General features: G+C 44.6%; 1 protein-coding gene across 1 annotated transcript; it reads right to left on the bottom strand.

Annotated features, from left to right (window-relative positions):
- Positions 1-1,398: 1,398 nt before the first annotated feature.
- On the bottom strand, positions 1,399-12,671 carry LOC139642869 (regulator of G-protein signaling 3-like). The gene is made up of 5 exons (XM_071517907.1): positions 12,574-12,671; positions 6,901-7,002; positions 5,441-5,502; positions 4,154-4,320; positions 1,399-3,672 (listed from the first exon to the last, which is right to left on the bottom strand). Exons 1-5 carry the CDS (start codon positions 12,615-12,617, stop codon positions 3,472-3,474), a joined length of 576 nt encoding a protein of 191 aa, XP_071374008.1. The 5' UTR covers positions 12,618-12,671; the 3' UTR covers positions 1,399-3,471.
- Between the last annotated feature and the right edge of the window lie 453 nt (positions 12,672-13,124).

Below are 13,124 nucleotides of genomic sequence, written 5' to 3' on the forward strand. Positions count from 1 at the left end.
GTAAAATGTGGATTTGATGTTAAGGTACCAAAACAGTTCTCAAACAGTATCAAATATTTATGACACTTAAGATTCTAGTCAGCAACACACACTGATCCAATATCTTTCTGTTCCAGGACTGTATGAGGAAATCACAGTAATACAAGATACTGTATATATAAGGCTTCAATGACAATAATATGTTTGAATTAAATTTTCAGTTATATGTACTGCGCACTGTGAGCGATGTCATACAGATAAAGGAAAATCTAATTTCCCTTTGGCCCAGCAGGCCATGAAAAGACATGAACATCCCTGTGCTATCACACAATACTGAAAAAACCTTGGATAATAGCATTCATCTATTGCCACCCCATATTCAAGTGAAATATTTTCAGTTGACAAGAGAAATAGAACTGAGAGGCTGCCACAGTGGAGGACATCTTGACAGCCACATTTGGTTGCTAACGTGACAAAACAGATCAGGACAGGAAACGTGATGTGGTGTGTTTTGTGGCTCACGTGACGGCTGCACTTTTGAACAATGACGGACTCTGTGATATAGTTTACACAGATGATAGAGAGGAGGGAAACTTCAACAAAAGGATTTGGTAAAAGAATCTAGCTCGTGACCAGGGCCGCTATTGTGAGCGGACATAAAAGGCCAGCGAAAAGAGATATAAGGGGATGTACAAAAGACAAAGAGACACTCAATAGGGAGAGAGACAGACAGGAAACAAGCCAAGGGAGAGATAGAAACACTGAAGACAATACCACTGGAGAGAAGGAAGTGTGTGTGTGTGTGTGTGTGTGTGTGTGTGTGTGTGTCTGCTTGTGTGTGCCAAAACAGATGGTGGCTAGTAAAGAAGATTAGTCACTATCTGTTACTGTCTCTAACACTATACTTCAAACTGCTCAGACCCCCTACCACCCCAGATAAACACACACACACACACACACACACACACACACACACACAGATCCCCCTCACAGAGCTCCAACTGTTTCCTCCTATCCCGCCCCCGACAACCCTCCGACCCTGCAGAAGAAACAGAAAACAACAAAGCTCGGCTTGAGCACCTAGTCTTGATGTTCTCAGGTCCCGTCTCAAAGATTACCCCCCCCCCCTCCCACCCTGTTGTGTTTTTCATTTGTGCAACTAAGTCAAGTTGGAGGCAGGGCTATGTCCTCGATGAAGAAGGTAAAAGAGGATGATTTAGTACTGTGCATATTGCAGTTTGCTTTAGCCACTTCACACCGGTGTGCAGTATGTGTAATTAGTGCAGGGAACCTATGGGGTGCTCTTGAATGCTTGTTAGTCCTGGCTAGTGCTCAGTGCTTAGCCTTAATGTACGGACACAGTAGAAAATACACATTGTAAGAAAACTGCAAGGAGACAAGACATCTTATTTCACCAGTTGGTTGTTTTATTCATCATTAGCAATGACACCAAATGTACTCTACTTTTTTCACTTGCTATCATAGGAGATGCGTTTTTGAATTGTAAACAGTGAAAATGATAAAATGCATTTCATAAAACTCCTTACAAGCAGTGTATGACCAGGGGAAAGGGCAGACTGTAGCTGCCCTTGCTCACCTATTTTTTTCATTTATAACAATACATGTCATCTTATAGCTTTGAGTCTCTCATATTTACATAAATACAGCCAGGTCTCACATTCATCACCTGCAGAGACCTATTGTTTTTTTTTGTTTGTTTTTTTTTGTATGTCTTTTTCACATAGTTTTCTTAAAGAATTATATTTACAACCATAACGCCCCAGCTGCCTGCTGCCGGGTTATACACACAGTTAGAATGACTTGCTTAAAATTCATGAAACTACTCATGGTTCTTTAAGTTTAAGTTGTAAGTCAACCTTATAGCTCTAAGTTTTTTCTCTTAACAAATAAAGTTAATACAGAGCTCAAGCCGTTCGTCTTCCCCATAAAAATTGAAAACTATCCAAATAAATGAACAAAAACCAAAAATAAAAAAAAAATATATTGCACTTAAAGTTCAGGACAGCATTGGACCTGTTCGGTGGTTAAGAGGGTAGCGAGGGCTTTCAGCTGAGTGCTTTGGAGGAGGTGAGGGTGGGGTAAAAGCATCCAGCAAGTTAATCTAAATAAATAGGCAAACCTTTGTACAACATGAAGCGTTATTTTCTCTATTATGTCTATGAAATGAGCAATCTCTCAAGTATTGCTCAGTATACCTATGGAGTGCAGGTTTGAACCCTAACGCATATAAAAACATTTAATGTGTAGAAAAAAAGGAAACGTTTGAGAAGATAAACCAAGCCGGGAACCTTCATAGTTGAGTGCCTCAGTGTCCTGAGAATGCATCCGTTCAGTCCAGAATGAGCTACAATGTTAAAAGAAATGCTGTTTGGCCGTAGGAACATTTTTTTAAGCCTTTCTTGTGTTTCCTTTCCTTGTTGTAAACAGTCTTTGGAGACAGGCAGAAAGTCCTTTTTCCATTTCTGACATCTTTTAATGTGAGAGTGACACATGTCTGCGTTTCCTCACAGCTTCAGTCCATTCATTATTTATACATTTGTGTCCTCCGCCCATCTCTCTGTCTCCGTCTTTGTCTCCCTCTAACTCTCATGGCATCTCTCCATAGTCTTTGGATGAATGGAATAAGGTGGAGCCCTTTGGAGAAGGGCCATGAGCGGATGCAGTGTGTAACAGAGGTGCATGTGTGTGTGTGTGTTTTTGTGTGTGTGTGCTTCTTCAAAAGGAAAGTATGTGAAACGGGGCCAAAATGCTACTTTTCATCCAGTCATTTAGACATCAAATACTCAAATATTTTGTTGTTCCCCTCCATCAAACAGTTGGGAGACGGATAGAAAAAAACATTGATGAAGAAAAAGGACTTAAAAAGGATCTTTGCGTCGTACCAACAGCTTTGAACTGGTTTTAAAGAGGACGTGGTGGAGGAAAGGAGGGGAGTAAAAGTGGGAGTTCTAAGAGAAAATAAAGGAAAAAAGTGACAAAACAGTACCGGACTGTCTTCATGTCTGCAGGGTTTCCTCAGCACCCCCTCCTTTTCTCCAGTACATCTGGACAAGAACTTAAATACGGAAAAAAATGTATTTGTCATTTTTCTGACAACAGACAACCAGGCAACCAAAAAATGACAGTGATCAGACAAGCGTCCAGCTCCTGCTCCGGCGCTCGATCATGGGCTTTAGCATTTTTCTTCCATCCATCCATCCATCCATCCATCTATCCACCCATCCATCCATCCATATTGTGTAAACAACATTCCTTTGCAGTGCCATAGCCGTGCCGCCTCCTCTCACACCATAACAACAAAAAAAATCATAGTGGACAGGGTGGCAGAAATGGAAAAAGAAAAAAAGGCAAAGACGTCAACCCCCCACCCCCCCCACCCCGTGCTTTTTTCAAGTGTCTGCCCCTTTTTCTTCTCTTTCATCATTGTCATCTCTTTCTTTGTGATCTCTCCTTTTATCTTTCTCTGGTCTCTTACGATGAGGACGAAGTGGAAGTGGAGCTGGCTTTCTTTTGGTTGATTAAGTCCATGTAGAGTTCTGAGCGCAGGAAGCGTGGGTACGAGTCCTTCTCCATCAGCCCGTATATCCTCCTCTGTGCAAGGTCGAAGCAGGAGCGTGTCACATTCTGCAGGTTGTCCTTAGTGTGATCTCTGGTGTAAGAATCCAGGTTTACCTGAGGGGAAGAGAAAATACAGAGGCAAGGGAAAAACAAAGTGAGTATCGCAATTCACAGACTGCACGACTAAACCTGTGACAGAGGGAAAATGCATGTCAAGGCAGTTTATCAGTCATGACTACACATCCTCTCTAGCTCATTCATTCCACCCCCATCACAGAACCCATTCTGACTGTGCTTCCACATTTATCACCTCACATCAGCCAGAAAGACTACATTTGCTATTTAGCTGCATGAGGATATGGGTTAGCATTATTTTAAGTGAGACACCCTGTTAAGTATTTTTTCCTGATGAGAAAGCAGGAGGATAAGTGCTTGTCAAGGTAATCAATAATTGATTGCTACAGAGAATATATTAGACTAATTTATGTCATCTACTGTGTGTGTGTGTGTGTGTGTGTGTGTGTTTGTGTGCATAGTTTTCTTTCATGCCATTTTATTTCTGTGTCCATCTCAAGTTGTTTACATCCTCACTTACCTCTTTACAAGACTGGATGGCGATGTATTCTGCAAATATTTTCTTGGCTTTAGAGGCCATCTTGGATTGCGACTTAATCTTCTTGTATTCCTCGCATGCTAGCCAGAATTCCAGATTCTCCTCGCTGAACTCTGTGCGCAGGAAAGCTCTGAACGCTGCCAGACCATCTGAGGGAGAAGAGAGAGCAGAAGAGGAGAGTGAGCGAGGGGAGACGACTTGCCTAGAGTGCCATGGCAACACCACAGCTAAAGAGTTTTAGCACCCAAAATAGCTCCGTGACAAAGACTTTTGAGTCATGCGGTTGGAAACATGCAGACCTCCAACACTGAAGCACGTATTCAGGACCTTGCCACAACACATCCTCTAAGTGACATCACCCCTCTGACCCAATCCTTCCAATATACTGTTCAGCGTGACTTCATTGCACCCAAGGAGTGAATGGACAAAAGAGATGGCTGTCTCTCCATGCGTATGGGGAGCAGGGATTGCTTGTCAGCCTAATTCTGGCTCATAAGGCTATTTAAGTTTCGGTGTAGTTAACGACTTGAGGAAGAAGGCATCTAGAGGAAAGAATAGCAGGAAGCTGTGTCCCACCCTCTGCTCTCGCCTGCACCTTTCCGTTCCCATGAAACCCCCACGCTGATAAGGAGAACCAACGCAAGCGCTCGTCTATTACCTCATACCAGAGAGCAAGAGTGAGGGAAGAAGGGGAAGAGAGAGGGTGCAGTGAAAGGCTGAGAGAAAAGGAGAACAGAGAGAATAGAGAGGACAACAAAGCCTTGAGATAAGGGTAAATGGCATCGTTAATCTTTCCTTGTTAACTGGGGAACAGAGATATCGCTGGCTTTAACCGGCTATGCCAGCTCTCCACTTTGAATTGGATGTGGACAGTTTGTCTGTCCAGCACACCACGAGAATCTAAATTATGGAAAACAAATATAGCAACACGCTGGCGAGTTGCCTGTTGTAATCTCTCTCTCTCTCTCTCTGTAAAGCATGCACTCTATCCATTGGGATTAGGGAGGCTTGCAGCACACTGGCAATTGACTGCAGTATAATGCTCACACGCTGGTGTACTTAATTCAGATCAGTACAAGTATTCACCCAGTGCAGCACTCTCAATTTCCAATTAAGTCTCTCTAAAACCACATTGCACCCCAGAACATGGCAAAAACGATGCAACCAAAAGACACAGTTCTTCCTCTACTGATGATAATTCCCATGCATGTAAGGAAGGGAGAAGACAGAGGGATGGAAAAAAGATGGAAAAAAATAAAAGTAACTTACATTTGTGTACCAACAGCTTGTCAAGCGAGTCCCCCCATTTCAGCGCCTCCTCCGGGGTGGGCCTGCAGATAAAAGCGGAGCGATTCTTTAACAAGCCCATCTCAGCCAGATTTCTCATTGTGTGACCCATCCGAAGAACTTTCTCTATGCTGTGCTGGATAGATGAGTGGAAATGCAGCAGTAGATATTCCTCTGTTGATCTCCTTTGCTCTCTATTCTGTCTTCAATCGTCTTTCCCCTCTCACTCGCTGGTGCCTTGTGGCTGTGAGTGCTTGCGACACTACGCGCGAGTCATGAGTCTATCTGCTTGACTCTGGTGGGGGTTAGGCTTTTATATGCCCACTCACTGCGACTTGGAAGGCAGGGAGGGGCGGGGGTTTAGCCAGCCAATGGGGACGTGTTGTCAGGTTTTATGGACCTCCTCCCACCAGTTTCTCTGTCCGCCCCCTGCTTCCTTTGGCTCCCTCTGATTCTTTCTTTACTGTGCTATGTAGCATGCCACATGCGTCTCACTCCAATCCACATCTGGGTCCCTCATTGACACAGCAATGAGCAATGCAATTCTAGGCAGAATTTGGTCAATTTGGACATTTTTCTATGCCTCACTTGTGATGGATTCTATTTTTAGCAGACAGCGTCTGTGACAAATCAACATACATTGCATGTGGTCTTTCAAAATATACATAACAATGACGCCCCTTTGCTAATGCACCTAAGGCAAATTAATCACTTGGCCTCTCTCTGTCTCTGACTCTTCTCTTAGAACAAGTAAGTTGTATTTGTATGTATGAGCTGCTGTCTGAAACAACAATGGACCTCCTGCTGGCCTTTCAGACCTCTGACTTCCTCTCAGCATGCATTGCTGAGAGAAGATGCATTGGTTTATTGAACTGCAAGGTGCATTGTGATGATATAAGGAAAAGCGTAATAATACCATTACATTTCACAGTATTGATACTTTCAAGTAACTTTATAGAAGACATTTACTGTGAATGTTTATGTCCAAATGGATATTTAGTTAAGAATAGATATGGACAGGATGCTCAGCTTACACAATTTGTTCAGTCTATTATATTGTAAGATCTACCACCAAAATCCAGGCACTGAAATTAATAATATGTATTTTTGATACCACATAACTACTAAACAGGCCATTAGCGGCTACATCAAATATCATATCACCATCTTAGCTGGGGGGGGGGGGGGGGGGGGGGCAATCATAAATCATTACAAAACCCTGCATACAATCAATTCACTATCTCTCCTTTTGAAGCTGACTTCCCATCCTCACATGCACCGTCTCTCCTTCCTTTCTTTTTTCAATTCATTCATAGCACACTCCACAAGCCAGGTCATCACCGGTTGTGGTGAGACCCAGGAAATGGGCTCACACATATCCACCCACCCACACACACACACACACACACACAAACACACACTGTCTGGCAGTGGACACTTACTTGACTGACTTCATAGATTTGTCTAACTTGCTGGCTGGGTTACTTCCTGGGGATTCATTCCTCCGCCGCAGGAAAGCCAGCCGATTCTTCATGTCTTTGGCCCTGAGAAAGGGAAAGACAGAGATAGAACAAGAGGGAGAGAGAGAGAAAGAGGGAGAGAGAGAGAGAGGGAGAAAGAGAGAGAGAGGGAGGGAGAGAAAGTTGGAGGGAGAGGGAAGAGGAAACAGTGAAAGAAAGATTGAGTAATGAATTCAGAAGAAACGGAAGGCGAGGGTAAAGTTGAGGCAGGACAAAGAGAGAAATGAATTGAAGATGAAATGAAAGATAGATAGAAGAGGTAGAAAGAAAGAGAGATGGGGAGAAAGGGAGAAAGAGACAAAAATGGGTTGAGTCTCCAGTCCAAAATCCAATCAAAACAATCCAAGGCATGGGGAAACACCACTCAAGTTCCTCAGCGCTGCAAGTCCAATCCATGCGAAATCAAACCCACAAAATGCAAGAAAAGTTGAAGAAAAATAAATCTCAATGTTTTGTACATTTTAGTCTTCAGCAAGGTACGTTGGTATGGTGGGGTGAAATGTTCCAAAAGGCTGATACGCCGTTGACAAGCTCCTATTCCTTTCTTCGTGTCACTGTCTCCTATCCAACTAATCTCTCTATCACTCTGTTTCTTTCCTGTAGATCTGTCCCTGACAGGTTCCTAGGCAGGGACTGAGTGAATGTGGCAGAGAAGGAGGAGAGAGACTCAATCCTCACTCCTCTGTTTCATCACGCCATTCTCCATGTGCCTAGAGGGGTTGCTGAGAGGGAGCTGACCCAGGGCCGAGGCAACAGGGCACAGTGACCTCCTCCTTCCTCTGCCCCCCTCCACCAGCACCCGAAATCTTCCCAGCCACCCGGCTCACCTATTGCACCTATCTCCAACCATCTCGCGCAGAGACCACCGGTGCACCTGCCCCACCCTATCCCAAATCCCGGAAGAGGTGATGCACCAACCCTCGGTCCCCATGGGCTCCAATAGGATTCTGCACATTCCCATAATCCCATGGTGCGTGTCCTGGCTTTTCCCGACCCGGAGCACGTGCTGCCTCATTGGGATGTGACCTCACTCAACACCCATTTCCTGAGTTCCTGCTTTTGATTTCCACTGTGGATTGGCTGGCCCGCTAATAATGCAGTGCCGTGGTGTGTGCTGGCCTAATCACTGTCAGCTGTCCCACTGCCACCCCAGAGGCCCCAGGAGAGCATGTAGAGCCCAAATTAAGAAACAGGGCTTCCAATTATAGACGCTTATCATACAAACACGCACACGCGGGGGTGGAAGTGCACACGAATGCAGATTAGCACACATACATGAATATGCATGGGGAGTGATGAATGAACACCCGCGCATACACTCCAAAGAAGAACCCGTCTGCACCTGTGCCAGCTCATGTCCGCTTCACTGGTGCTTTCATCCTGTGCCAGTCACAGGTGTTGAAAGAGTCCCTGTCTCCACCGGTGTGTGTGTGTGTGGGTGAGAGAGAGAGAGTGAGAGAGAGAGAGAGAGAGAGAGAGAGAGGCAGAGAGAGACTTTATGAATGTGTAAATGTGTGATGGTCACATAGGGTGGCAGCCGAACTGAATGCCACAGTCAGCTGTCCACTGTGAGTTTTTCCAGCCAGGAAAGGCAGGGGCATGCGTAAGTACGATACACATATGATGCAACAAGGGATGCTATTTAACAACTACATGAGCTGTTGTTAGTTGCAACCAGCGGCTGAATAGTTCCTTTATATCGGGATGTGTGTGTGGCTTTGTAGGTGTTTAGATTTGGGCCTGTTTGGGTCGAGGGGTTGGGCCTCTACAGCCTACTCAAGTCCATTTACAGAACCACAAGGGGCCTCTTTCAAAGCATGTGTGTATGTGAAATGCAGGAGAGTGGATTGCCAAATGAGTGATTTCCACTGCAATAAATAAAAAAAGGAAAAGCATGGCTTAGTGTGGTGTCTAGAAAGGGCTATGAGAAAGTTACATCTCTCTCTCTCCTGCTTTTCTTATCTCTTCTTTCTTTTTTCTTCTCTCAGGCAAGAGATAGGGGGGGAAATGGGAGCTGAAATTCTACTAGAGAGAGAGAGAGAGAGAGAGAATGAGAGAGAGAGAGAATGAAGGAGGGTTCTTCATTCTTCCTTCATTCCTCAGCCTCAACTGCATGCCACCGCATTTCTCTGAGAGAGATCAGGAAATTGATTGTGAAACCGGAAAAAGCCTTTCAACCAGCCCCTAATGAATTCCGTCCTCTTGATCAAAATTTACCTAAACGCCCGCAATTGACTTTTTCCAAACACAAAGTCATTTTTTTCAGAAGGCGCCATTGGGGGAGAGATGACTCATTCACTGATTGTAATAACGTTGAGTGTCCTGTATGAAACTGGCTTAAACCAGATGAGAAGAATTGCTGAACAAAAGTCAGGTTTCTGTGTCATGGAAACAGCAGCGTCTGCCAGCTCTAAAGCAATATTCCTGTCAACAGCTCACACTTGCCAGCCTGAAAGACATTATTACCCAAATAAAAAGCCCTCTTGCAATTAAATAAAATAATAACATCAGAGGCAGGATTTATTAGATGCTCTGTTTTTAGATTGTACTCAGGGCAATTTGGCTTTGAGCTGTGCATGGGTTGGAAAAGAGAGCCTCTCCCTTTCCAGAGCATGTGAGGAAGTGAAAGACTAGTTTTTTTTATGAAGACTGGAAAGTATTTTGTGGGCCAAATGAAAAAACAATTTATTATTTACGTCTGGTTCAATGCAGGCTCAAGAGCCAAGCCCACGTGGGAGTGATGTGACGATGATGTCAAAACTCTAGCCTGTGAAGGGGGTTTCATGTCTCTGTCCTGCCACCCTGTGGGTGACACGGGATACTGCAAGCACAAATAGTTAATATTCTAAGCCCTCCAGCAGCACTGTTTTACTGTTTTTAGGCCTATTTAACGTTGGTGAGGTCACTGGAGGGTGACTTTAATTAGCTCCATCTTTACAGTCAACACTGGAAATAACTTTAACTTATGCACAATGCTTTTACTCTTCATGTTTTATTGGAAACCAGAACACAGAACTGAAACTTCAACAACTCTTTAAAACAAGTGATAGTCTGTGTAGCTTCCTCATTCAAACCGCCAGACATTGAGAAAGGCAGATTGCAGGAAATCTGTTTTTTTTTTTCTGTAAGTCTGGGTATGTTAGTGACTTGTGAGGTTTCTGGAGCCAGGCTGAGATGAAGAGGTTATTCGCTATGGCCATCAATGAAACTGCCTCAATTATTATTAGGTAATTTGGGCGGCAAAAGCAGCCATAGGTTATGGGAGGGCGACAAACTCCATCTCCCTCAATATAGGCAAGGACACATTCCTCACGGCTCCGCTACAGTGTCAAGCAGAAGGCTACAGTAAGTGTGGCTGGTCTGCCTCACCAGGCTTCCGGGATATTCCCCAAACTTTTCCATATGACACACAGACTACCACTTGTGTAACAGTTTGCACTGCTTGAACACCAGAAGTTAGCAAAGTTAGCTACCCAACTGAACCAAATTACCTAAACAACTGCCTAAACAAAGGCACAGCACCACCATTTGGTAAACCTTCCTAAAGTGAAGCTTGGATGAAACCCTAATCCTAAAATAGTTTTTAAAATGGGACTGAGAAAGGGACTGTGAAATACAGTCACAGATGGAAAGGGGGTAAACTCTTAATGCCGATAAAGCTTTTCACTTTTGAGACAAAGAAGCATCAAAAAACACCTCATGGAAAGTACAGACATATACATACATGTACATTACCATACTAAGATGGAAAGTAACAAGTAGTCTGGTTGTACTTGAGAAAATTTTAGAGCACCATTACTTTATAACTCTGTGCAGTACTTCTACTTGGCAAAATATTCAAGTACTCTATACATCTCTGCTCATTATGTATTAATGGCACCTCCTGCAGTTATCTCAATCACAGTACGTCTCAATTTGACATTTCAGCCACCTCTTCCTCTTTACCGTCTCTCTCCCGTTGAGTACCAATACCATTAGCTATTTGTCACACTCCATTTGACATATACACCGACCCACTGCACTTAAGAGCTAATCTGCTAAAGGAGCAACACATGCTCTGTGGAAGATTATCAAATTAGGATGATCTTTGATCTAATATGCTGTCACCCTGACATTTCTGCTCCACTGCCCCATGAGCACACTATTTGCAGTATGTCCATGTACATAGGACAGGACACATGCACATAACCCTGAGTGTGTGTGTGTGTGTGTGTGTGTGTGTGTGTGTGTGTGTGTGTGCGTGTGTGTGTGTGTGTGTGTGTGTGTGTGTGTGCACGTGCGAGAGACGGTGCATCTGTGAGTCTGTGTCTGTGCAAGAGAGACAGACAGCTCTATCTACTTGTGTGAAGGAGCGAGAGGTCTTCAGCGCCGCAATTATCTGTAGGTTTCCACGTTCTTATTCCCACTTTGCTTGGCTCACATTAGACACACTAATAGCACCCCGCCGGCTATTCCTGGTGTTGTGAAAGTAGGCCGCGCTCCCAGGGAAAGGCTCCGGGAACACATGGGGGAAGAGCTGCAGACAGACATACTGCAGAGCACCATGTACTGGACAAGCACAGAGCAAATCCATTGCTCCACTTCATCCCGCTTTTCTGTTTGCCTCTTGTGGCTCTGTTTCCCACGATGGAGGGGGCTTCACCCTCCTTAAAACCTGTCCTCTGAGACACGGGGTACAGCGATGAGTACAGGAGAGGAATGGGGAGAGGGAAGGGGGGAGCTACAGCCCAAGGTGAGCAACTTTCCGGCATGTTTTCATTCCCTCTGCCACTCACTATTTACAGAAGGCTGTGTGCCTGTGAAGAGTATACAGGACCCGATACACAAATAACCCTGGGTGTGTGTGTGTGTGTGTGTGTGTGTGTCTGTGTGCGTGTAAAGGGTCAAAGGGCTGGGACAGTGTGTCTGAAACGCACTGAATAACATCTAAACAAAAAGATACAGGAACAACTTTCTTTATAGCCAAAGTGACAAGTGAGTCCCCAGATATGATTTATCCAAAAACAGAAGAAGCAAAACACAAAAGGAGCGAGAAAGGCATGCCCTTTGCACAAATCTGAAAAAGTACCTCGCCAAGAAAGTCACTGTATTCCTAGAAGAACAATGAAAAAGGGAATTGTCCTAAATTTTGTGCATATATATATAACGCCATCACATTCACGGTCTCACTCAATCAAGACCAAAAAAAGGGCTCTATTTCTGAACAAACTCACCTTCCCAGCCACAAAGACCACATGAGCAATCCTATTCCTGAAATCCAGGCTGAGTATAATAAGAAAAAGGGGCAGCCTCGAGTTAGAAGTTGAAGCTGCTTCCTCCAAAATAGTTTGAGCGCTTCAGCCTCACAGGGGATTCTCCCTCACTGCGACTGTCAAATGAGATCCATGTAAGAGGTCAGATCGCCTCCTGCCAGCCTGAGAACAACTATTCCTCTGGAACCCAAAACGCCCCCCCCACCCACCCACTCCTTCCTCTCCCTCCTTCCTCTCCCTCCTTCCTTACTCCCTCCTACTTTTCTAATTATTGTGCACAAAAAAATCAAAGTGCAGATGAACCCACACACACACACACACACCCGCAGTCTCACTCTCTTACCTTTCCAGGTACTTCTCTGAGAAATCAACCATAGTGTGAAACATGGGTGCCAGCCTGTGCGCAGGTTCAGTTGGTGTGTGTGTGTGTGTGTGTGTGTGTGTGTGTGTGTGTGTGGAAATGTGAGCGCATGTAAGTGTGTGTCAGAGCATCAGTGCCCAGGGCCCAGGGGGCTGTTCGACAATCACATTCCTCTAACCCCTGAGAGGCTCCGCTGTAGCTTTATATAGTCCTAGGGGTCTGGAGGAGGCGGACCCTGGGCTCACCCAATCACCACGCAGTGTTTAGAGAGGACGGATTCTTTCTGCTGGGGCCTGGACAGGCTTTAGTTTTATGGGTTAGTAAGTGGAGATCGGATTTGTCTTTTAACAACGGAGAGACTTATATGTGCTTTTATGTCCTCTAGGCTCAACTACTGTACTGCGTTGTTCTGCTGCCTTAATTGACAAGCAGTGGCACAGCTCCATATTGTGTATAAATATACCGCAAGGCTACAACCAAGACTTAACACCCATCATGAGATTACTTTTTTTTAGCTTCTCTACATGAGTTGC

Source organism: Centroberyx affinis, unplaced genomic scaffold (assembly GCF_046629955.1).
Source record: "Centroberyx affinis isolate AG114_WGS23_722 - 3 ecotype Tasmania unplaced genomic scaffold, CSIRO-AGI_Caff_v1 ptg000539l_1, whole genome shotgun sequence".
In the NCBI taxonomy this organism is placed as follows: Eukaryota; Metazoa; Chordata; class Actinopteri; order Beryciformes; family Berycidae; genus Centroberyx; species Centroberyx affinis.

Coding starts and splice junctions, on each gene's coding strand:
- LOC139642869 (XM_071517907.1), bottom strand. CDS start 12,617: ATGTTTCACACTATGGTTGATTTCTCAGAGAAGTACCTGGAAAG. Junction 7,003..12,573: donor TCAGAGAAGTACCTGGAAAG/GTAAGAGAGTGA, acceptor TCCCTTTCTCAG/GGCCAAAGACATGAAGAATC. Junction 5,503..6,900: donor AAATCTATGAAGTCAGTCAA/GTAAGTGTCCAC, acceptor TTTTATCTGCAG/GCCCACCCCGGAGGAGGCGC.